Source organism: Lissotriton helveticus, chromosome 6 (genome assembly GCF_964261635.1).
Source record: "Lissotriton helveticus chromosome 6, aLisHel1.1, whole genome shotgun sequence".
In the NCBI taxonomy this organism is placed as follows: domain Eukaryota; kingdom Metazoa; phylum Chordata; class Amphibia; order Caudata; family Salamandridae; genus Lissotriton; species Lissotriton helveticus.
Genome location: NC_136067.1, coordinates 1,968,636,926 through 1,968,663,694, shown reverse-complemented (window position 1 = coordinate 1,968,663,694; position 26,769 = coordinate 1,968,636,926). Strand labels below are relative to the sequence as shown.

The 26,769-nt window shown below is 44.2% G+C and overlaps 1 protein-coding gene across 1 annotated transcript in view; it reads right to left on the bottom strand.

The window, feature by feature from the left end:
- Window positions 1-7,170: 7,170 nt before the first annotated feature.
- LOC144763944 (fucolectin-4-like) overlaps window positions 7,171-26,769 on the bottom strand; it is a 306,460-nt gene continuing 286,861 nt past the window's right edge. The window contains exon 6 of the mRNA XM_078649989.1: window positions 7,171-7,734. Coding sequence (XP_078506115.1) covers window positions 7,569-7,734 — 166 coding nt within the window. The 3' untranslated portion in view covers window positions 7,171-7,568. The remainder of the gene's footprint in view (window positions 7,735-26,769) is intronic.

Below are 26,769 nucleotides of genomic sequence, written 5' to 3'. Positions count from 1 at the left end.
TTACCAAGTTTTATATAGCGCGAACTTGACCCGGAATCCGCTATCAGAGCGCTTTACATTGCACCAGTTGCATTACATGAAGACACGTTCATTTTTGTTAGGCACGGGGAGATTACATGATTTGCCCAGAATCACAGGATGTTCAGAGTCATTGCCAAGACTCAAACCCGGTTTCCCAGATTCGAGGTCGACCGCCCTAGCCGTTAGGTCAATCCCTCTCCCCTAAGTTGAAGTAAAATTCACACAGCAACAATATTTTTAAAGTTTATTATCACACAGTCCCCTTGGGATTTCTTTGCACGATTGTCAATCCAAGGGGACCTTCTAATGGAGAGGATTTCTGCAATAGGTCATATGTCAACTGCAAGTTCTTTTTGTGACAGTAAGCAGACTTAATTTGTAAAGCAAAATGGTCTATCATCTGTAATTGTGCCTGCATGGGAACATCCTCTAAGACAATAACATAAGGGGTTCATTCTGGGGGGAAGCTGGAGATAGACACTGGTAACTGGATTTTAGGGACTGATCAAGAGCAGTAAAAGCCCTCATAACACCCTGTTAATTTCTTCCTAGAAATGACAAATTCATGGCATTTACACTTTGTGCTTCAGGTGCAGTTTGCACAGTTGGTGCCCAGTTCTCTGGGTTCAAGGGTTGAATAAGGTTGCTCTTGTGGGACTTAATAGTATCAAAACTTTAGAATCATTTTTTTATTTAGTGTCCATCAATTGTAATCTTTCGAGGAGAACTGTGCAAAACCCTTTGAGGGATTCCTCAATTTTTTTCAAAACATTTCAAACAGTATCTTTTAAACTAGACTCCAAGGCTGCAAAATCCATTGAAGTAATGTTCCCCAAATTTCTAACTTGCCTTGTGCAGCAATTTCTGATATTGTCCTACAACATTTCTAGGTTTTGGCACCATGGAAGTACAAAAGAGACTTTTCTGTTTAAGTGAGAATGCGTTGGGTAATGTGGTGGTTGCTGCTGCAACTATTACACAAGAGTTCCATCTATTGATTATTTTAGATTTTTCTTGACCCCTCCCCCTTCTTCATTCCTGGAGTTTTCTATATCAATGCCTGGACTTTCTGGTATCCCCATGCACTCCGTGTTGTGATTTGTGATTGTAACCTGTGGCTCGACAGACAGTTAATACAATTGTTTTTAACAGTGTCTACCCTAACCTCCTCCAACTGAATTCAGTGTTAATAGCCCACTTCACAGAAGTCAGATAATTAGTAATGGACTCAGTTGTTGTGATTTGTTGATGTTTTCTTCTCAGGGAGTAAATTGATGTTCATCTGATTTGTTGATGTTTTCTTCTCAGGTAATGAATTGATGTTCCTCTTACCCATGAGTGATGAATCCTTCAATCAGGAACAAGTAGACTAAAAAAGGAAAGAGTTACTGTTGAATTTGATGTGTTTTTCTCCTATTAGAGCTCTTCAGAGAGGCTCCCTTGATTCGTTATTATGGGTAATATTTTTTTAGTGTTGCCTCCTCATTGACACCTGGAAATAAATACAAACTCTCAAGGTATGGGGATTATTCATTTATTTTTACACAAACTCCTGCTTTGGGAGTTTGTTTCTAAAGTTTGCTGGATGGCATCAAAACCGATAGCGGACATTTACTAAACTATTTGTACATTGACTGTGATGATGGTCCCTTTCAACGTACAGAGGTGATTGATTGGTGGACGGCCGTCATTAAATTTGGGAGACAACAGACTATCAGGATGGCAGAGGTAATGCACTCCGCTAACCAATACTGACGGAGTACTGTTCTTCAAACTTACAACCAGGCCAACAATATTCCCTCCCAGACATGTGAGTCCAACAATGAAAGTAAGTTCAGCAAAACCCAGAGAAGTGTGAAGGAGCTCCACACATTTCTACATTATTCTGCATAAAGATTTCTAAAATGTCATTAGTGGGTAAGTTTGTATGTAACAGTTCTTCTTTCCACTTCTCCATCTTTCCCCTAAACCTGATGAGCTCATAATATATTCCCTATCTTAATGAGATATAACTTCAACATCACTGCCTGTGGACCTTGACAACGGGCCTCAGCTACAGGCTGTAGGAAGACCCGACCAGATGACGAATGCCACTATGTAGGTTCATTACAGCTCAAGGATGAACCTGTCATGTAAAATGGCCATTTTTGAGAGTCTGCCACCTGTTTAAAACAGTGATATTATTATTGGCAAATATTAAAATTAAAATGAGTATTAGGCTGACTGTATTTTGTGAAACATGGGTCTCCGATCACTAGCTCATGCAAAGTTGTGAACTTTTTTCTATGTAAAATACCCGTAGCAAGGTTTATTGGTTTACGCATGTTGTGCAAGTCCCAATAAAGTATGCGATGTATGTAATCCCCATGTGCAATTGACAGCACCCCTCTTGAATAGTTGGGTATTCTGCACGATCAATCTTTGATGAAAATATTAGGCCATGTGATGGGAGGGAGGGTTGGAGAAAGAGACATTGGTCTCTTCTCTTCCTTTTTGAATACTTGCTGGCTAGTGCGCAATCAGTCATTTAAGATGAGTGTCTCTGCAAACCAGTGTGAGAAGTTTGCCTGGAATATGCTGTCCACTAGTTATAGTGGGCATCTTGTACCAGTCCAAACAACCCTTATTGATGATAGGTTAAAAACAACCTTTATTGAAAGCTATCCGAGTGATAGCTATGGAGAGCAGCCTTCAGGCTAAGTCTTGAAGTAATGAAAAGCAGCTTGTTTTATCAGTCTATAATCTCTTAAATGACCAAATGAAAAGAGATCCTCACAAGGTATATATATAAAATATATAACGCTCAAGAAACTTCTCCGTGTTTGAAAAGAAGAAAGAGCAGCACTCCGGGGAGTTACTAAACAGCGTGCAGTTTATTTAGCACAACAAACGTTTCGGCAAATATAAAATATATGTATTTATTTTAAAACACTCACCCCTAGTCTCTTTATAAGGCTAGAAGTCGAAGTACACAAGTTACAAGGCAAATGTCAACAGTAAATTGCACAGCTTACGATAGACCCCATGGAGGACCAAACCATATGCTAAAATAGTGGTATAAGAACCATGACTTGACTAGACACAAGGCCTAGAGCGTGTAGAATCGCTGGGTCCCTTCGGAGCCACCCAAGGTAGTCACACAGAGGACCCACGGGGGACGCGTGCAGTGTGGGAAAACAGCCGCAAGCGCTGTTAGCTTCTATGGGGAAATTCGCAGTTGGTATTTTAAAGTTTAAGGACACTTAGAAGTTAGCTAGGACAAAACCCTTTTGGACTTAGAGATGCCTAGGGCCAACACCCACAGGAGCACCAGAGTACTCTAGTTGCCTAACCCAGGGGAGCCGGGTGCCGGGTGCCGGGTGCATGGGTGTCAAATGGTGTCGGGTCGTTTTGTCACTTTCAGTGGGAGCTGGCGAAGAAGTGCTGCTTGCTGGAAGATGCAAAGAGTCCAAAGAGATCCAATCCTGGATCGGAGTTGAGAAGAACCTGAAAGCAGAGGGGACAGAGTCTGGGTCACTAGCCAGTGACCAGGGGCACGATAGTTCAATGCCCACTGATGTCAGGTGCTTCAGGTGAGATCAGGGGAAGCTTGACTCTTCAGCCACGAGGACCAGGAGGCATTGAGGACAACCAGGATCTGGATTCTAGCTTTCCTACAAAAGGTGGCGAGTGCTACAGTATTGGTGCCCCGATTGGACAAAACAAGCCTTGGCAACAGCAACCCATGCAGGAAGAGAACAATTGCTTCGGTGCGGACCAGCAAGGTCAAAGAAACTCACCCAGCAAGGGTGAGTGAGGGCACTTCTAAAGCAACCAGGAAAGACCAAGGAAAGTCAGAGTTGCTTACAAGTCGACGGTCAAGGGATCGCAAAGGTACCTCAAGCTGAATCACAAAATGACAGCCCACAGGTCACTTGGAGTGGGTAGGCCAGCAATCTTCAGTGTATTCTTCGCTTGTGGTCAGGGCTACAAGTAACCCAAAGCACAGCCTCAGAAAACGTCAAGAAGCTGATGCACTTGCAAATGTGCACAGTGTCCAGGGGTTCCGGTCACACGCCACCGACGATGGCTACAGGTCTCAGTTTTGCTGGGGACTTGGGTTGGCCTCGGCAAAGTCTGGAAATCCCCCTCTGGTGTTGCAAAGTCTTTGGCGTCTGGCGGGAGCTTCAGAGATGCAGACCAGACAGATGCATTGTTGGTGCCTGCCAAGCAGGGGAGTAACTCCTTTACTCCAAGGGGGATTCTTCAGTCATCTGGCATTGAACAGATGGTTGAAGGTCCAGAATTCACTTCAGAGTTTTGTCTAGGGATATCTAAAGTTCTGGTTACAGAGATTCCTTCTTTATACCCAAGGAAGGGGTTGGACTAACTCAGGGGACCCACTTATGGGAAGGTTTGAAAAGAGCGATGGCTACACCCATTTCCTTTGTCCAGTTTCACACCAGAGCAGGGGCTGGTAGCCCCTGCAACCGGTTTAAACCGGTTTGAACTGGGCAATGCACAGGGACAACAAATGTGCCCCCTGTGCAGGACTTCAAAGCACTCTTGGAGTGCTCCCACCCAACCCCAATACACATCAGCCTGTCTGGGAGGTGGTTACATCTCCCTGTGACAGGGAACCTACTATCCAGGCCTCCCCTGCCGGATTTTTGGTCAGCAGCAGGAGGCCAGACTTGTGTCTGTGGCTGTAGCATCCATTTTGTGATGCCAGGGCTCAGTTAAGCTGGTACCGGGTATACCGGTGCTGTCATGTCTCTCCCTCTAGAAGGGTGGGATAATACTCCAGTGGGAGTATGATTCTAAGGTGTTTGACACTAAACACAACATGGTTCAGGGCAGCCATCCCAAAGTTAGCATTTATCACAAGGTTATAATGTACTTAAGAGTATATGGTCAGGCTGCACAACTTACAACCTCGGAGGATAGATTATGATGGCTGCAAGGGTGCTCATCTCTTGCCTGGGCACCCTCTCATATATAACCAAGCACCCTGCCTTCAGGATTGATAAGGCCTGCCATAGGGGTGACTGATAGGTCTCTATGTGCAGTGATAGGTGAGATATGGTGAACATATATCTCAGTAAGGGGTGCATGCACCACCTCACTCTGGCTGATGTAGCAGTCCTGTGGGTCATTTTAGAAGGCTTCCACGGGGTGGCACAATACATGTTGCAGCTCCTGGTAGGACTCTGGGGTACCTATGCCCTGGGTACATAGCATACCATATACTAGGGACTCACAAGGGTACCTCATAATCAAATCTGGAGTGTACCTAATGTACATGGAATCATTTTATAGAGGAAGCAGCTAAGCTGGGGATCTGAATAGCATGGCCCCAGCCAGACTAATGTCACAAAACTGTTAAGCATCATCAAAAAGTGGGGGTAAGCATAGGAAGCAGAGCCTACTCTCCTACAACCAGTAGGTCTTGAACAGAGTCACATACGCATTTGTGAGAGGCATGTAAGCAAAGAGAAAGAGCCCCGATACAAATGGTGAGTCATGCATATGTTGAGTAAATGTTCCAAGCTGTCCTGTGGGGCTGGGGCAGAGGTACCATGAGGGAGGTGGACTTAGCCAGGTATGAAGACAATATATGTGGCACCAGAGGGCAAGATGGTGCAGGATTACCCATGTCAGGCCAATCCCTCTAGATTGCTGCTAGCTGCCCCAACTGGTATTCCAGCCAGAGGCACATAACACCTCTCACCACCCAAGCCTTTGTCTCTGTTCTGGGAGTAGTTTTCCCACTGGGCTAAAGCTGGATTGCTACTGAAAATTAGCCTCCATGAGTATCAGGACAGAGTATCTCTCTAAAAGTTACTTTTCCCTAATATTAGTCACCCTGAGCAGGGCCTAAGTCGGGTATGAAGACAATATAAGGCTCTGTGCAGGATTACTCATGTCAGGCCAATCCCTCTGGACTGCTACTAAAGCTTGGAAAATATAAGTTGCATTATATGTTAATGTCTCTTTGGCAGGATATTTGTTTGAAGTCAGTATATGTTATACACAGACCCACACAAATGCATACATATAAAGTGTAAGAAAGTGTAAGCAGTAAGAAATGGACTTATTAATTGAGGCTGATGGTAGTCCACCACAAGTAATATTATCTTGTTAGGTCAAGTTGAAGCATTCAGTAGTTTAAACCTGAACTCAATCCATGGTGGCAATAACACAGAGCAGACATGCTCTACTTAGATAAAATATGTAAAGCATTTAGGAATACCAAAACAGTTAAAAAGTAAAAAACACAACATATTAAAAATAGTGAATAATTTGATGACCAAAATGACAAAAATCCAATCAGGTGAACCAAAGATATGAATTGTAGAAGATTTAAGTACATATAGTGCCAAGAGGCACAAACTACCAGTGATCTGTGGTCGCTGTAGACTGGAACCTTTGTTTTTCCTTTGGATTTAATCTCTAAAATGTCGCAATGGGGGAATAAGACATTTCCAAAATATTTATTAAAAGTCCGACATCACCATTAAGTGGACATTTAATAAATATTAAAAATAGTTATTCAATTATGTATTCAGCTGGTCCTTAACTGGAGATAGGAGAATTAATATTTAATATTATTTCCTTAGTGTTTCCCTATGTGGCTGCCAGCTTCCAAACAGTGAAAATAGCTTGTTGGTGCTAGTTGCAGTACGGCCATGATAATGTTACATTTCTACATGTCCTTCATTTAACTACCATGTAACCTGCCTTGTGGGCTACAAGGCCTACATAAAGGTGACTTATTATTACTAAAAATAAAGGGTTTCTCCTGACAAAAAGGGATATTTTGACAGGATGGGCTGCAGTTTTTTAAACTTCAGTAGCCAAGCTACAGTGGTAAGCCTGACGTCATGTTTGCATGATCACACTACTGGATGGTAAAGTAGTTCTGCATTCCATTTTACTTTCCATGCCTTGGAAAATTGTGGGCTACACAAACTATTGTCTTTCAGGAGAGTTAAATATGCCAATGAGGGCTTAGCCAATTTGACATTTTTTGTGGGTCAGACCATAAGCTCTGGACAGCTGTATCCCAGTGTGCAGAGTCTAAAAACTAACATTAAAACAAAACAATAGAAAAGGGATTGGCACTCTAAAAGGGGTTGTTTCTCATACACAGGACAAGACAAATAGGTTGGATTGTGTTAACATTTATTACCATCTAGTATAGCCACTGAAAATTTTGCGTTTTGGTGTCTCAGTTTACTAACAAATTCCTTATTCAGTTTGTGGTTACATTACGAATACATGCATTACAGAACACATCTAATACAATAGAACACCCTTTACAGCTATATATTCATTGAATTAAACTGAAAGAAACACTTCAACATATTTTTAATCAAATTAAGAAAAATGAAGAAAATAGAAAGGAATAACAAATATTTTAGTGCAGTAATTTGAATTAGCAATTTGTTTCAACAAATTCAGAACAACTCATGTGTGTTCAATGCATTTATTCAATAGCTCACTAATATGCACATTTCTGTGTAAGTTTAATTGAATATAGCTAATAGGGATTTGATGAAATCTCTTTATTTGCCTTGATTTTCTGATTCCGGTTCAGCAAAGACTTGTACTTCACAAAGCGTGAGGCACTCCTTTCGGCCTCGTATAACAACGTTCACATAGCGGCCGACCAATCCATAGCAATGAAAGGCCTGGGTAGTACCAGCTGCGATACTGGAAACGTGGCCGCACCTGGAGAACCAAAAAAAAGGCAAATCCGAATTAACTCATTTTTGAAACAACCTGCCATCCTGTGTTTCATTAATTTATCCAAAAGCTGTTTGAGGCCAAGCATTGACAAAGAGATTAGGTTTGATTCTTGAATTGTTCATACAGAGAGACTCATGACATACATGCACACATAGAGCAGGCACACGAAAATAGTCTAACATATGTAAATCATTTTCTTCTTCAAGTGACATCAGGGTCAAACTGCAACAATATATAGGCCCAGGCACCAAAATAAAATGTATCCCCCATTAATGAATTAGATAGGTAAAGAATATGGCCCATTTTCGTAAATTGGGGCAGTTTTGAACTTTTAAAGACACGCTGTGTAAGTGTTTCGCAAGGTGTGCAAGATTGCATGGATTTGAGCTTACTACAGGCAATGTTTCATTTATCATCAGGGAAATCAACAGTAAAAATCGGCCCAGCAGACCACAAAACAGGTCCACAATCAACAAAACAAGCATTGGCATGGTCAAACTGTCTGTATTAAAATAATTGTGTATGGTAATGTGAAGCATTACAAGTAAATTGCATGGCAATTAATATGTATTTGTGTAGAAGCAAAGGACGGTGAAATAATTAACGGGTTTGGTTAAAAGGTCATGTGAAAGTTGCATTGTCAAGCCAGACCTAAAAATCCATGTTGGTTAAAGACTGCTCTCCTCCCATCTGTGGTGCTGCCAGAGTACCACAACATCAATTATATAGTTATCTAAGACACTTTAATATCATTACAATGTTGTGTGTGCCACTGAAAGTCCAACCGAGGCTTCTGGATAAATCAACAAAATGATCACAGCTATCTTGAGGGCAAGCACTTTTTTGTTGAAGCACACAACTTTTGTCAAACCAAAACATGGACTCCTGGCTCCCAACCCATGGGAGGAGCCAAAGCCCCTCACTAGTAATTCTCATATAATTGTTTGTTGACAGCAGCGTTGTCACGCCAGACCATAACAACTAACCCACACACTGATATGTCAGACCAACCCTTTGGGCATTCCCTGATTGCCCGGTAGGCCAATATGACCCTGACTGACATACATTTGAAATTACACACACACACAAGTATATTTACAGGGGTCAATGCACAGAGACCAATAGCCGTAAGTAACCCTATGAACCTACATAACTATGCAGCTAACGAAGTGCATCAGCAAAGCATTCCATGATGGGCAGTGGAGACAAGGTAAAATACATCAGGGGAGTAGTGGGATATGCAGCAGTAAGTCAAAGCAGGAGAGCAGAAGGGGATGTACAGCAAAGCTTTGCTGGAGAGGCATCTGAGAGGAGAACTAGGTGGTGTGATCTAGAGTAGCACGCAGCGATGTGCCTCAGGGGAGCACTGCAACTATTTTGTACCACATGAGCATGTCAGGTGCTGTGCAACAAAGGTCACTAGACTTCATATAGGGATCACTGGGTTTTGTGCATCAGAGTAGCACTAAATTATTTGATGCAATGTGCTGTAGAAGCTCCAGGTGAATGTGTATTGGTGTTGAATTGTGATGTAAAATGTAGATACAAACTGATGAACAAGTTACTTACCTTCAGTAATGCCTTACCTAGTAGAGACTTTATCTAGCCGCAGATTCCTTACCTTAAAATATTACCCAGGTGTCAGACTGAATCCGAAAAAACATTAGCAGTGTCCATGCGCCCCTGTTGGTGGTGTCGTTCGTCTCTCTGCGTGGAATTGTCATCATCATCATCCATGAGGGAAGTGACATGTGCAGTGACTATATAATCGCCACTCCAAGATGCTGGCCTCAGTTCTTTGCTTTTTTCCCTACCACAAACACTGACCAAACTGAAAAGAAATTAGTAGTGTGCCAGTATAAAGTCCAAAAGTATCTCTTAAGTGTTAGATACAGAGTTAACAGAACAGGGAGGATGGGAGAACCGGTAAGGAATCTGCGGCTAGATAGTCTCTACCAGAAAGGTAAGTGACTGGGGGGCATATGTATGAAGCCTAATTCCCACTCACAACCGAATGGAAAAAAACCTTATGGGATGTATCATCCCAAAAGGCCCTTGTACAATAGAGAATCACAACATTTGGGATTCCCTATTCTGTGATTCATTTAAGGAATCGCAAATTGCAATTCCTTAAATGCAATTCTTGAAAGCACCCAAGTTGTGCGATTTTGCCTTCAAGTTGGTGGTAATTTGCGATTTCTTTTAAAAATGCACCTGGAGCATGTATGTGCACCACATGTCCACACATGCTCATTTCAGGGGTGCAACAGGGTGTCCTTTTGACACACTTGCACTCATGAAATTGCATTCGCAATTTGCGAGAACCTAATGGGTACTCGCAAAGTGCGAATGTCTTCTCATTCACTCCTATGGGCCTCTAGGCCCATGGGAATGCATGGTAAGGTATTCCTTCATTGCAATTCGCAATTTACCATTCACAATTAAGAGATACATAGGAATAACAATTAATATTGCGATTCCTATATACATTGCCTTTTGGGAGTCCTTAATAGGGAATTGCTAAAATTTGCTATTAAGGACTCTCAAAACACTTGCTTGATACATATGCCCCTAGTTCATCTGATGAAGACTTCTAGCCTCAGATTCCTTACCATAGAATAGATACCAAAGCATTCTCTCCCCAGAGGTGGGTCTCCTGACTGTTATATCAACAAGTCCTGGAGGACCGAACGGGCAAAAGACTCATCTCCCTGGACCTGACTGTCATACATGATAGCCCACAAAGAATTGATCATCCACCTGGGAGTCCTTGATATATTCAATGAAAAATGATAGCACCGTTGTTGGGTCCAAAAGGTGGAATCCCTTCTCTTCCTTGGTGGGATGAGGGGGAGCAAAAAAGGTAGGCAATGTGAATGTCTGTCCGACATGGAAAGGGGTAATCACCTTAGGTAAACAAGTGGTACAGGTCCTAAGGACAAATTGTCTGAGAAAACGGTTGTGTACCGGATGAACTGAAAGAGCCTGCAGAGGATCAACAGGTTCGGTACCACACCACAAGCTACAAATCTGTCCCATCAGCAGGTGTAAATCATTTTCCATGGGGGAAAGGAAGGCTGCCAAGATAATATCACACACTTCAGGAGAGTGATCAAAGGTGAAGAGTGTGCAGGTTCAGGTGCAAGGCCCTGCCCTGTTCCAGTGAAAAATATTGTGGAATGGAAATATCGAGTGCAAGAATATTGTTGTCATGTATATCGATTTTACGGTAAGTAATATTTATTATTAAAATATAAAAGTCATTAATATCGTTTTTCAAAATATAGTTGTTTAAAATACCGTTTTTTAATTATTATTTTTTAGTATATATTTTAAATGTATATGAAACAATATTTTTGTTAATTATTGTTTGTTTCTTACTATATTAGTTGAATTATTAGTAGGTATGACATTTTATTTAATTAAAATGATGTGTTTTTTTATTTCTGTCGCGTGTTGTGGGTGTTATATGTGTATAGGGTGGGAAGTAATTTAATTATAATAAAGTCATGATTATTTTTTAATTAATAATATATAATTGATATTTAATGTTGTTAATTGTGTTAATTTGTTTATGTAAATGTTTTTTGAAGGGTTGTGGTGTTTATAGGGGTAAAGGGTGAAAAGTATTTTGTTTAATTAATTAATAATTAGTTATAAATTAATAATTATAATTTAACTGATAATTTATTGTTAATTGAGTAATACTGTTTATTGTTTAGGTGTGGGCTGTGTGCTTAGAGGGTTAATGGGTTGGAAGTAATTTATTTTTAATCAATTATTAATTAGTTGTTAACATGAATTGATTAATTGACAATTAATTATGCTAATTGTGTAATTAATTTGTTTAGGTGTGGGGTTTATAGGAATAAAGGGTAGTAAGTAATTTATGTTTTAATAAATAATTAATTGTTGATTAATATTAATTGATAATGTTGTTACTTTTACATGCTTTGTAAATTTGGGTTGTGGGTTTTATAGGGTGGGGAATAAAGTACATTATTTTATTTGTTAATTACTTGTTAAATACATATAATTATTTAATTGTAAATTGATTAATTTAATTGTGTTCATTCATTTTTAGTAACATTTTAGGTGGGGTCTGTGGGTAAAATATGGGTAAAGGGTGGGAAGTTAATTAATTTCAATGAATTTATATTTAGTTTTTCATAAATTATATTTGTTTTACTGATAAATAATGATGTTAATCGTGAAAGTAAGTCTTTTTTCACTTTGATGTGGGTTGTAGGTTTTGTAGGGGATGTTGTGGGAAGTAAATTGATTTTACATTTTTATGTAAATAAATCCGTATTTTTGTTTGAAAATATATATAAATATATACATATATATATATATATTTATTTAATATTTTTATTTTGTTTAAGATATTTTATTTGTTTTTAATGTTGTACTGACTGGAGCTGGAACTGTAAATTTTACCCCTTCATAATCCAACAGTCCCCTACTGTAGCACTGACTGGAATGAGAATATTCATTTTTTCCCTCCGCATTTGCAACACTTTCCCTACTGTTGCACTGACTGGAGTGGGACTATCATTTTTATTTTGTGTTAATTATAATATTTATTGGTGTGTAAAGTAAATTGTAGTATTTTCTAATGTAATATTTTAATTAATTTTATATTTATTCTAGTTAGAATAGTAAACCTTATTTGTGTGTGATGTGCATTTTTTTACTGTTGTGTTGTGTTCAGTGGGAGTACTTATTTCAATATTTAGAACAAAAATGTTTTTTTAATGTAGTGCAAAATGTACATGTATTTATTTGGTTTTAGTAATTTATTTTATGTTGTAATTTATATAAGTGATTTATTATAAGAATATAAAAAAATTCAATATTTTTCATTTGTAAATTATTTGTAATTAAATTGTAAAAAAATGTGTTTACTTTTCATTGTAAATTAAATTAGTTTCCTTTTTTAATATATTATGTTTTTGGTATATTTAAATATGTATACATATGTTTCTGATAAAATTCTGTGATTTATGATTTTTTAAATTATATTATTTAACATATTTGTCGATTTATATTTTTCTAAGTATGTTCATATATGTGTATATGCATTTACATTTTTAAAAGTAAGTTTATTTGTTGTATGTATTAAAATATACTTTTAAATATATTTGATTCTGATAAATTCATGTTAGTATTTATTATTTGTTTATTTTAATATTTTAAATTATATATATTTAAAAATCGATATTTAAAACAACTATATTTTTGTAAACAATATTTTTTTTAATCTTTTGTACTTACCTTTTTAAGTATAGACAGTGGATATTTTTGTATCCTTTATTTTGATCTCTATTTTTAACATCAATATTTTTTAGGTCAACATTCTGTCACTGAACCCCTGCGAAAGGAGATCTTCCCAAAAGGGCAGCTTGATTACAGGATAAATATTCATGCTCTGAGTTTCGGGATACCAGACTATGCTTGCCCGATCCGGGGCCACTAAGATGACTTGGGCCCGGTCGTCCTTGATCTACTTGAGAACTCTGGATAGTAGTGGAATCGGCGGAAAGACGAATAGGAGTCCTGATGTCCACTCAAGACAAAATGCATCTCTGAGCAAGAGCCACCTTGGAAACTCCAGCGCGTAGAAGTACTAACATTGCACTTTCTCAGTGCTAACCAACAGATCTTACCAAAGTACTTTCTAATCTTCAAAAAGTCCTTGCACCACCTCAGGATGAAGATGTCATTCATTATCCATCAGGCATCAACAGCTGAGTTTGTCTCCTCTGGCGTTTAGGAGGTGGCACTTACTATCCTTAAATCGTCAAGAGCCAAATACGCCTTGGCACCGAAAAGGTAAGTTCCATCCAAGGGCATGTCCATAAGGGTACCTAGACATCCTCCTAGAAGCCAGTTGTGTTCAGCAGGCATGACATTGAAGCACCACCATGGAAGCAACAACTCTATCCAATGAGTTTGTTGTATCCAATCCACATCTGATGGTGAAATTTTTCGCATCCCTCCCATCAGCAATAGTTTAGAGAGTATGACCTACGCCTCCTCCGGGATGATGGACAGCACTTGCGCAACTGTATCCAACACAATGTGGGAATAATGGCTCATTAAGCAGGCAGTGTTCACAGATAGCAGCCAGGCTGGTGGAAGAGACAATTCTCTTTACGAACGTATCCAGCCTCTTGGATTTTATATCCATTCTTGTGGTAGGAAATGCTTCAGGATTTATCCTGGAGGTTGAGGCCTGGACCACCAGGCCCACAGAGGAGGCCTGCAGGCAGAGAAAGGCTGGATCCCTGGGGCAGTTCGATAGGGGCGGGAGATGATCCTCTGCATAGGATTGCCTGTGCAGGGCTTGGCCAAGACTCTGAGCATAAAACCTGTGAGGGGTTCACTAAGGGAGAGCGAGGGTTCTAAGGAGGATATTCCGGGCAGACGCACCTCTATCAAGACAGTGGTCTTGACCTTGACCATGGACAGCTTTAGCTCCAGGACCTCATCCACCATATGGACCACCATTGCAATAGGAGACTCTTTCTCCATAGCCACTGTGGAAGGAGAGTTAAGTTCAGCATATAGATGAGGTGTCTAGACTACTGGCATCCGCCAGGTCCTCATACTAGGGGGCTGATTCTGAATCGGGAAAAACCGCTCCGAATAGCTGTTCGGAGCGTTTTTCCCGTACGAATCGTATGCTGCAACGTCCCACGTACGTACGTTGAAGTACGATTCGTACCAGGAGCCGGACTCCGGACGAATCGTACAGAGACCGTACGACTCGAATCACTGTAAAGTCTCCGTCGGAACACGCTGTACGCGACATCTGTACGGCTCGTGGCTGGTTTATACAACCCAGCAAGTACGATACGGGTCGGGTACGCACCGTACGACCCTTTTTTTACGGGAGCTGAAAACAGCCGTAAAAGCAGAGTTCGCGCCGAAGCAGTTATGGAACGGCCCCCCCCCGGGTACGGTGCATACCTTCATGATCGCTGGGGTACGCCCCGTATACCCAGCATACATGGGGTACGGTGCATACCCCCCATGATTGCAGGTGTACGCACCATACCCCATGTATGCTGGGTGTACGGGGAGTACCCCTGCGATCATGGGGTGTACACACCGTACCCAATGTACGCTGGGTATACGGGGCATACCCCTGCGATCATGGGGGGTACACACCGTACGGTGTGTATGTGATTGTGCGCTTTTCCGTACGAATCGCCCTTACCTGACATGTACCGTATGGAACGCGTCCTGATGCCCCGGTCCGGATCGTACTCGTTGGGTCGTACGGCATGTGTACGAGTTGTATGGAGATGGCTCCCGATACGATTCGTATGGATGTTTTTTTTACCGGATCGGAATCGACCCCTAGGTGTCATAGAATATGGACTCTGCTAGATGTCTAGTTTGGGGATCCTCAGCTACCCTGTATTCATGTTCCTCAAAGGGACCTTAAGGAAAATAGGGCTCCATCTCCAATTCAGGTTGGCTGACCTGATCTGTCCTGGAGCTAATGTCGGAGGACACCAGTCTGGCTCTGTATCAGTCAGGTATCACAATGCTACTGGAATGGTCCCAAGAGGTGTGCCAAAAGTCGCACCTTGGGCTGAATCAGACCCAACAATGGATCTTGAGGGTCTGACTAGCGCTAAGGGAGGACTTGCCAGCTGAGCTTAGTCAGAGACCCTACCGAACCCATGGGGCCCGAAGGCGCTCCAGAAGGATTCAACTGCCCAAAATTATGCTCATGGCCTCATAAAATTCTATTAGATGAATGGAAGTCGCTCCACCTTTTGGAAACCCATAAAAAATGGGACAGACCCATTGTCAGATGCCTGCTCCACAGGAACAACCTGGGAGCAGGGCTATGATCTGTGTCATCATTCCTTTGAGTTACTTGAAGAATGGGAGCGATACGGAGAAGTTGAAGAGCTCTTCGACTTTTTTGACTTCTTGTTGTGGGTCTCACTTTAAGAATTCCGGGTTTGTGTCGAAGATTGATGTGAATAACTCCCAGAGCAGTTCCAAGACCTCCCTAATAAACAGGACCTGGAGTCATGCAGAGTCATGTGATGTGCGGCCAATAGCTTCATGGCCCACTCGGGGATGGCTTTGGGGTTCATTGCCTTGCACTTAGCGCTGGTCATGGAGTTGTGGTCCCACCTCAGGCACCACAGAAACACAAAGTCGGGGGTCAGTCACAGATATCTGCGTAGTGCAGCTCACAGAGGACATTCACAGCAGGCATGCAGTTGCCGCACCAAAGGCAAACCCATCTATGCTCGTCCTCTCATGGACAGCACCCGAGTCGGGAATCCTAGTCCTTTCACCTCTCCCCGCAGTTACACAGCCAGCAGCATGTGTTGATGTCTCACCACCCCCCTTCACCGGCACTAGCTGCTGCCTCACCTGCGACACCACACCCACTCGCACAACTACCACATACCTCTCCCACAATCAATTTGCATGCACTCTCCTCACACGCGCTTGCTGTGCAAACATGCCACTGAAGTCTGGGACTTGATCAGCTCTCTCGCACCTGACATCATTCTCCTCACGAGACCTGGCTCAACACCCCTATCACTATTGGCTCCAAGGACTACATCCTCCCAGGTGACCACAACTTCCACCTCGGTGCTGAAAATGACCCAAATTCGATCAAACTCATAAACAGTATCAACAGCATTGGGCTCACCCAGATTGTCAAGGACCCCACCCACAGTGTAGGACACACTCTCAACCCCATCTTCACTTCCAGTGACAAAGTGCACTACAGCCTATTCCCTCATCAACACCACCCAAGCCTCCACCTGCCACCTGACCCAACTTTGCAAGCCGCAGTTGGACAAAATATCCAAAAGTGATTTGACTAATGCCCTTGCACACTACCCGCCTAAGCACCACCACAATGTGAACCAAGACACCAAAAGCTCCAACTTCTGGATCACATACTGCACAAATGTCATCACCCTCATCAAGAAAACCACACGAAGAAGATCCCCTCAACAGGCTAGCTGGTACACTGAGGACATCAGAACCACCAAGCACCACTGCAAATTCCTCGAAAGAAGATGCTGTACTACTAAAGACACTATTCAGCACACAAACTTCACCATCTACAAATACGTAAGACCTAAAAGATAGCTCTGATGTCACGCTTAGAAGATAGGTCCAACAACAATAAAGAACTGTTTCGCATCGTCAAGGAATTCAGCAACACTGCAGCCAAACCCACAACATAACTCCATCTCAGAACTTCTGTGATGACCACGCAAACTTCTTCCATGACAAGATAGCCAAGATCTACAGGAAATTTGACATCCAACCCAATCTCAAGGACTTCCTTGATGAAAAGAACTGCACACACACAAACAAGCCCCCTCCAGCCTACCCTCATATGACTACCTGGAGCCACGTCTCCACTCAGGAAACCATCACTATCATGAAATCAGTTTTCTCAGGGCCCCCTTTATACCTCTGCCCCCATGGACATGGACACGATTGAAGTCCTCATCTTCAGCGCCAAATAATCCCAGTGGAACACCTCATGGTGGCCTAAAAAACTCCGACCCGCCCCCAACCCCAACCGAACGCGGTAGGAACCTCTGCATCATCTTGGACAACAAACTCACCATGAAATCTCAAGTCAGAGCTGTAACCTCTGCCTGCTTCAAGTGTCTCCCCAAAGCACCAGATGCACATCTCCCAGGTCCTCATCACCAGCTTTCTATACTACGGAAATGCACTCTAATTAGGAAATAGACGCACACCTCAACAAAGACTCCAGACCATCCAGACCGCCACTGCAAAACTCATCTTAGACCTCCTGCATCACACAACACCCCCCACCTCAGAGAACTCCACTGGCATTCAAGGCCCTACATGACCTCGATCCCACCTACATCAACCACTGCCTGAAATTCCACATTACCATCAGAGAACTCTGCTCCTCCACCCTCACAGTGACCGACACCCACCACACCCCCCTCAGCATAAAGGGAGGACATGCCTTCTCCGACCTCACAGCTAGGAACTAGAAAAGAATGAACTCTCCCTGCACCTGAGGACCTCCCTAACCTTTCAGGATTTCTGAAGAACGCTGGAGACCTGGCTGTCCAACTGACCTCTTGGTCTGTGCCAGTGCCTGGATCCCCTCATGAGTGCCAAGCTGCACTGTACAAATCGGTTGATATATTTAATATTTGTGCCCAATTGCATACCACTTTATAGAAAATTAACTTTTGGAAATCTAAATATTTTTGGAAACAGATGTACGTGCTTGATTTACAAAGGTTATGCACAAGTTGGCTATTGCAAGAGGATAATAATTTAAAAGGCCACAATCTAACATTTAGATGCAATACCTGCCGCGATGTATACATTCTCTGGAAGTCTTAATTCTAGCTAACAAATTACATAACTCTTAAATTTGTACAGATGTCTTCAGTTAACTCCAGGAATGTAATGCTGGTGTGCCACATCTAAAGAGCCATCTTAAGAATGTTTGAGGTCCTGGGCCTGAAGCTTTTTTTGGGGCTACTTATATGACGGATTCATTGACTAGGGCCTAATTTGGTGTCGGCGGATGGTTTACTCAGTCACAGTGGTGAAGGGTAGCCCATCCACCAAAATCTAAATCCCATCATATCCTCTGGGATTTATATCTCAGCTGACGGGTCGTCCGCCACTGTTGTGACAAAGTAGCATGTCTACCAAGATCTAAATCAGGCCCCAAATTTGTAGAAGAATAAGCACTTACGCATGGTAAGTAAAAAAGCTTTTAAATATTGTGTGCGTATTTGTGAGAATGTGTTTATGTGAGAGAGAAAATGTGTTTGTGTGAGCATGTTAGTGTGTGTGAGTGAAGGTGAGGGAATCAGTGAAGGAATGAATCAAGTGAGTTGGAATAGATCATAGAAAGAGTGCTTACGAGTAAGAATGAACAAATGTGTGTGAACGAGAGTGAAAGTGAGTGTCATTTTTTTCCGCTTCTAAGTTATCAGAAAAAAAAATATTTGACCATTTTTGAATACTTTTAAGCGTGCTGGTTCTTGCAAAAAAGTGTGACCACCCATGGCCTTAATTGGACCAATAAATTGTCTTAACTTCCAGCGCTTCTCCATGGTAATTTTAATAGGTCTGATCTGACAAAAAAAGTTATCGACTCTGTAGTGACTGGTTTATTGGATCGGGCTTTCAGCAACACCGCCTGCCTTAACAGAAATTTATCCATATAAATCAAAAAAGGCCGGGGGTATTGATTATTTTTGTTGCGTTGGACTAAGGGTAATCTGTGAACCCTTTGCCGCTGCTAGTCCCAATCCCAGTCTGATTAATCCGTAAATGCTTTTTGGAAAAACTGCACCGTAAACGCTCTCGGATCTCCACCCTCAGCCCCTTCTGGTATGCCAAAGACTCAGAGATTTTGTCTTCTTTGTCAGTTTTCCATGTCCTCAATTTTATTTTTAAAATTTGCTATTTGAATCTCGTGTTTGTTCACACATGTCTTTGTATGACTAGAGAGTTCCTCACTATCTACAAGCCTTTGTTGTAGCTCTGTCACCTCTTGCGTGAGACCCCCTAGCTTGTTTTCCAAAGTGTTTAAATACTGCTGCATTGTATCATTATCTGCAGGCATTTGCATGTAGTGTTGCTGAGATTCATGTCTCTGTTCATTGAGGAGTTGGACAATCATATTAAGTAATGCATCTTCCTTAGTGGCCCCTGTCTCAGTTATAGTCTGCGGTTGAACGTCTGTTTGATTCAGACCCGTATTCAGGCTATCTATATTACATATAGTACCATTAGTATCAAGTATAGCCGGGGAGGTTTTGACCAGACATATTTGATATATGAGCTGGGTTTCTTTAGGCGCTCCTTCCCCATGGACTGTCCCTTGATAGCCGTAGTACCATTGTATTTACCACACCTTTGGTTTGCACTCATTTTCTTATAGGGCTGTTATCGGCGATAGTTTTAGCTTTTGCTCCGCTTTGCATTTGTGTGTTTTTTTAAATTTTGTTTCTCGATTTATCTTTGAATTTTTTTGCAGCAGAGCCTTTCATATTCTGGATTTTCCCGGGAATGACTTCCTCAGCCTCTTCGAAATCATCGTTGAATTCAGAGTCAATTTGTGAGTCATCCCCTACAGTAACTCTATCTATAGCTATGCATAGCTCCTCCCCCAACTTTTGTGTCATGCTTGGCCCCGAGTTATTAGGGTAGAGTTGTTCATTGTTGGTACAAGTGGATGATATTGGTATTGATGTGTCCGGACAATTAAGTAAATCATCCCTACGTAGAGTCTCGGGTAGTTCTGTAAGCCCTTTAGCTATAGATGAGGTTAAGGTTTTATTTTTGGCAATTGTTAGCAGTGCTTTCTTATCCGTAACGCCATCTGTATCTTTATCTTTATCTTTATTGAGTTCTGTCTCTACCCCAACACCCCTTATCAAAACATTAGTCAGTTCCACTGTGGTTTCAGCTGACTCTTTAACAGGAATTTGAGTTAAGAGTGAAACTGCGGTCGCACTACAAAGCAAGTCATTAGAGGTCAAAATATTACCCTGTTGCCCAATCGAGGTAGCAGTATTGTTGCTATTAGGCATTTGTGCATTCTCGTTTCCACCCTTGCTGCCCACATCTGCAACTATTTTTAGAGGTGGTAGTGTTGGGGGTTTAATCAGAGGCAAGCCTGCTCTTTCAGTTGTTTCATTTACCAAGTTGTTAGCTTCTTCGGCTGCCACATTCTTACAAACTCTTGTGGATTGCGTCAGATTTTTGGGCGCCAACTCCCTATATTGAAAGTGTTGTATCCTTGTCTGCGCAATTTGCTCCACACTAAATTTTGCAGGGCAGGAGACTGGATAGATGATAGTAGAAGCCGACAGAAGTGGCTCTGAGTGACCTGGAGTTTTCAACAAAGACGGATGTTTCGCCCGAAACAGCAGCCATGCACGAGTCCCGTTCAATCGCAGCATCCGAAGGTTTCACCTCTTATCTTGATATCTCAGTGTCTTACACAGCGCCTAGGCTTTTTCCCTCCACTTCACTTCAGCGGATGTTAGTCGTAGTTAGTCGTAGTTAATTATTTAACCACCTTACAGTATTACCTAGCAGTGGCAGTATAGCCGTATAGCTGTATAGCTGTGTAGCAGTAATAGTATAGCAGTATAGCAATATAGCAATGTAAAGGTGAAAATGTATGGCTGAGGTATAGCAAAGGTGTAGCAAAGGTGTGGCTGCAGAGTAGCCCAGATATCCAGATGCTCGGTTTAGCAAAAAAAAAGAGCAGGGTTTCTTCCCCCCCTCTTTTAGCTGCGTCTTTTTATCCTTCAGACCACCTCTATACCTCTATACAGTCTATTTAGTCTCAAACCCCAGTTGATAACTGGAAAATAGCCAATAAAAAGCAGGTAAGTAGTAGGAGACGGCCAAAAGTGTCCAAAAATGTCCAAGAAAAACAAGAAAAGCAAAAAAAAAAGCAAAAAAAAAAGGGGGGAGGGGAGGGTGTCTGCTCTTCGCTTCACCACCGTTCCCCCCACAGTAAAATATGGCCTTACAGTACAGCCGCAGTAGAACTATGCAGATTAACTTCATGCAAACTTAGTCTCTGGATTTTACCTTTCCGTCTGTCTTCCAGCTTTAAAGCCCCCCCCCCAAGGAGGTTTTTAGCAGGTTTTTTTTTTCCCGCTTCAGCTTTCCTGCTTCAGTGTCCCGGCGTCTCTCACCTTTGCAGGTCGCCGGTCTCAATCGGTCTCAATCCTACGAGTCTAACCTATGATTCATGCTGCAGCCCCCCGACACGCCACAATCTTCTGCCTCTACCCCCCTGCCAAAGTTATCCTGACTGACTGACTGATAGGTGACTCTCCTGACTCGTTCAGAAGAGGTCGCTCCCCACGCTCCCAAGGCTTGGTGAATCCAGAGCGCTTTGAAGCTGATTTGCGGTATCGTAGCTCCTTCCAGCTGACTTAAACCACCGCGTCTGCGCTCCGCTCGCTCTGCTGCCATTCATTAGCGCTATTATACCCCTGCATTGCTGCTGCTGCCTGCATTGTGAGATTGCCATCTGTAGTGCTGCATATTTTAGTTATCGCATTGTTCTGATCGCATTGTTTCTTTAAAAGTGCTTTATGCCCGATTGTGCCTCTGTTTGTGCCCCAGTCTCGCCCAGTTTCGCTTTCTATCTGTTGCAGCCATTTTGTTGTTGTTGTGCTTCTTAGCCCGTATCTCCACCCCGCTCCCGCCTCCCAGCTGACCCTCCCTCCCACAGATAGTTGTAGGTTGGCACCTCCATCCCCGCGCTGTGACTCTCCTGACTCGCTCAGAAGAGGTCGCTCCCCACGCTCCCAAGGCTTGGTGAATCCAGAGCGCTTTGAAGCTGATTTGCGGTATCGTAGCGCCTTCCAGCTGACTTAAACCACCGCCTCTGCGCTCTGCTCGCTCTGCTGCCATTCATTAGCGCTATTATACCCCTGCATTGCTGCCGCTGCCTGCATTGTGAGATTGCCATCTGTAGTGCTGCATATTTTAGTTATCGCATTGTTCTGATCGCATTGTTTCTTTAAAAGTGCTTTATGCCCGATTGTGCCTCTGTTTGTGCCCCAGTCTCGCCCAGTTTCGCTTTCTATCTGTTGCAGCCATTTTGTTGTTGTTGTGCTTCTTAGCCCGTATCTCCACCCCGCTCCCGCCTCCCAGCTGACCCTCCCTCCCACAGATAGTTGTAGGTCGGCACCTCCATCCCCACGCTGTGACTCTCCTGACTCGCTCAGTAGAGGTCGCTCCCCACGCTCCCAAGGCTTGGTGAATCCAGAGCTCTTTGAAGCTGATTTGCGGTATCGTAGCGCCTTCCAGCTGACTTAAACCACCGCCTCTGCGCTCCGCTCGCTCTGCTGCCATTCATTGGCGCTATTATACCCCTGCATTGCTGCCGCTGCCTGCATTGTGAGATTGCCATCTGTTGTGCTGCATATTTTAGTTATCACATTGTTCTGATCGCATTGTTTCTTTAAAAGTGCTTTATGCCCGATTGCGCCTCTGTTTGTGCCCCAGTCTCGCCCAGTTTCGCTTTCTATCTGTTGCAGCCATTTTGTTGTTGTTGTGCTTCTTAGCCTGTATCTCCACCCCGCTCCCGACTCCCAGCTGACCCTCCCTCCCACAGATAGTTGTAGGTCGGCACCTCCATCCCCGCGCTGTGACTCTCCTGACTCACTCAGAAGAGGTCGCTCCCCACGCTCCAAGGCTTGGGGAATCCAGAGCGCTTTGAAGCTGATTTGCGGTATCGTAGCGCCTTCCAGCTGACTTAAACCACCGCGTCTGCGCTCCGCTCGCTCTGCTGCCATTCATTAGCGCTATTATACCCCTGCATTGCTGCCGCTGCCTGCATTGTGAGATTGCAATCTGTAGTGCTGCATATTTTAGTTATCGCATTGTTCTGATCGCATTGTTTCTTTAAAAGTGCTTTATGCCCGATTGTGCCTCTGTTTGTGCCCCAGTCTCGCCCAGTTTCGCTTTCTATCTGTTGCAGCCATTTTGTTGTTGTTGTGCTTCTTAGCCCGTATCTCCACCCTGCTCCCGCCTCCCAGCTGACCCTCCCTCGCCCCTCCCCTTCCACTTTCCATTTCTGACAGATGCATTTGCGCGCAGCGTACGCGCCCCATGCGCGCCTAAGGTGCGCCAAAGGTAAGCCCGTCTACGCCCGTCCGCGCCTGGACCGCGCCCAGCGCCAGACCACCTGGTCCTCGCAAAACCCACTCCTCCCGCATATCGTATGACGCCGCTACCCTCTCAGCCCTTAACCCCGGCCGCACACCGCAATGCTGCGAAGCAGCCCCAGGACACACCCATGGACCATTCGCCTGCCACTCCTGCAAGTTCGCCTGCATCGGGAACTACACCAAATCCAATTCCTCCAAACACAGCTCCGAGTCTAACCACCTGAAGTGCATCCTACTGAACACCCGCTCGGTCCACAGACACGCCAACTGAACTCTGGGATCTACTCGACACTACATCACCGGACGTCGCCTTCCTTACAGAAACCTGGATGAACGCCTCCTCAGCGCCCGACATCACAATAGCCATCCCAGACACTTACAAGATCATCCGAAAGGACCGCACCAACCAAACAGGAGGAGGCATCGCCATCGTCCACAAAAACACCATCCAAATCACGACCAGCTCCGACGATAACCTCACGACCGCCGAACACCTCCACTTCCAGATCCACACCGACCCCAGGACCACACTTAGAGGCACCCTCATCTACAGACCACCAGGAACCCGCACACAATTCAACGAAGACATCACTGACTTCATCAGCCCACATGCCCTCACCTCCGAGAACTACATTCTACTGGGAGATCTCAACTTCCATCTGGAAAAGAAAAATGACAGCAACACCAGCACTCTTCTGGACAACCTGGCCAATCTCGGACTCAAACAACTTGTTGACACCCCCACCCACCTAGCCGGACTCACGCTCGACCCTATCTTTACCTCCAGCAAACACATCTCCTTCGATCACACCACAGCTCTCCACTGGACGGACCACAGCTGTGTTCACTTCAGCTACAAAAAAAACACGACCCACATCCTATTCCTCGAAGAAACTGGAACAAAATCACCACCGACCAACTCTTCACATCGCTCAATCAATACCCCCCTGCCATCTCATCGGACCCAAACCAAGCTGCCACTAAACTCACACATTGGATATCCCACAGCGCTGACGAATTAGCACCCTTGAAAAACCACCAGATCAAACTAGGTAGCAAAAAGGCCCCCTGGTTCAACGATGACCTTAAGAAATCCAAGAAGGTACGTCGTACCCTCGAGAAAACCTGGAGAAAAAACCCAACGACTGACAACCTGACCACCTTCAAGGACGCCACCCGCAAACACCACCAACTGATCCGATCAACCAAGAAATCAGCATTCAAGGATCGTCTCGACAACAACGCCCACAACAGCAAGGAACTATTCAACATCGTCAAAGAATTTACCAACCCCACCACCGGCACCAACGACATCACTCCCTTCCAAGACCTCTGAAACTCTTTATCCTCTTTCTTCCACAACAAAATCGCCGACATACATAACAGCTTCGAAAACCAGGCCGAAGATCAGTCCACTCCACCCACCCCCGAACCAAAGCAGCACTTTCACAACCTTCACGCCTGGAACCCAATCACTACTGAAGACACCATCCGCCTGATGAACTCCATCCACTCAGGTTCACCAACCGACCCATGCCCCCACCACATCTTCAACAAAGCTGACTCCATCATCGCACCCTACCTCCGCGATGTCATCAACTGTTCCTTCAACTCCGCTACCTTCCCGGAAAGCTGGAAACATGCCGAACTTAGCGCCCTTCTGAAGAAACCCACAGCAGACCCCTCTGAACTTAAGAACTACCGCCCCATCTCACTCCCCCAATCCCTGTCAAAGTCATTGAGAAAGCCGTCAATAATCAGCTCGCCGCCTTCCTTGAATCCAACAATTCCCTCGACCCCTCACAGTCTGGATTCCGAGCCAAACACAGCACCGAAACCGCCCTCATCGCTGCTACAGACGACATCCGAACGCTACTAGACAACGGAGAAACAGTTGCCCTCATCCTACTCGACCTCTCCGCAGCCTTCGACACAGTCTGTCATAGCACCCTCATTCCACGCCTCAGCAACGTCGGAATACAAGGAAAAGCTCTAGACTGGATCATCTCGTTCCTCACCGGAAGAACCCAGAGAGTCCGCCTCTCCCCATTCAAATCAGAGGCCACCGAAGTCATCTGCGGCGTACCACAAGGATCATCTCTCAGCCCCACCCTTTTCAATGTTTACATGAGTCCCCTCGCATCCATCGCGCGACTACACAATCTCAACATCATCTCCTACGCAGACGACACCCAGCTGATCCTCTCCCTCACCAAAGACCCAAGTATCGCCAAAACCAATCTACACGAAGGAATGAAAGAAGTAGCCGAATGGATGAAAAACAGCCGTCTAAAACTTAACTCGGACAAAACGGAAGTCCTCATCCTAGGCTCATCCCCCTCTTCCTGGGACGACTCATGGTGGCCACCGGCCCTGGGTACAGCACCCATACCCACAGATCACGCACGTAACCTGGGCTTCATCCTAGACTCCTCCCTCTCGATGACCAAACAAGTCAACGCCGTTTCATCTTCATGCTTCAACATACTACGCATGCTCAATAAAATCTTCCGTTGGATCCCCACCGAAACAAGAAAGACAGTCACCCACGCGCTGGTCACTAGCCGACTAGATTATGGAAACACCCTCTACGCCGGAGCCACAGCCAAACTGCAGAAAAAACTCCAACGCATCCAAAACGCCTCCGCCAGACTCATACTGGACATCCCCCGTCAAGCTCACATCTCCGGCCACCTGAAAGACCTCCATTGGCTCCCCGTCAACAAAAGAATAACTTTCCGGCTCCTTACCCACGCACACAAGGCCCTCTACGACCTAGGACCTGAATGCCTCAATACGCGACTGTCCTTCTACACACCCAACCGACAACTACGATCATCCAATCAAGCCCTCGATCCCGCGCATCCATAGGTCCACCATGGGAGGAAGATCCTTCTCCTACTTAGCGGCCAAGACCTGGAATTCTCTCCCCACTTACCTCCGCCTTACACAGAACCACCTCTCCTTCAGAAAGCAGCTCAAAACCTGGCTATTCGATAAGTAATGTACCTACCCCCCCTCAAGCGCCTTGAGACCCTCTGGGTGAGTAGTGCGCTATACAAAATCTCGAACTTGAACTTGAACTTGAGGCAAGTGCGGAAGTCACCCGCAGCAGCTCTGCTGCTCCTGCTCCTGCTCCTGCGTCTGTGTCCCGGGCAGCAGCTCCGATCCGCACCCATCTCCCTGCGTGCACCTCCTCCAGTGGCCGCAGCGCGGACCAGGTCAGGCCAGGAATGCCTCAAGCACGTCGCCTGCAAACATCAAGGGCAAGTAACCTCAAAAAGTTTCTCTACATTTC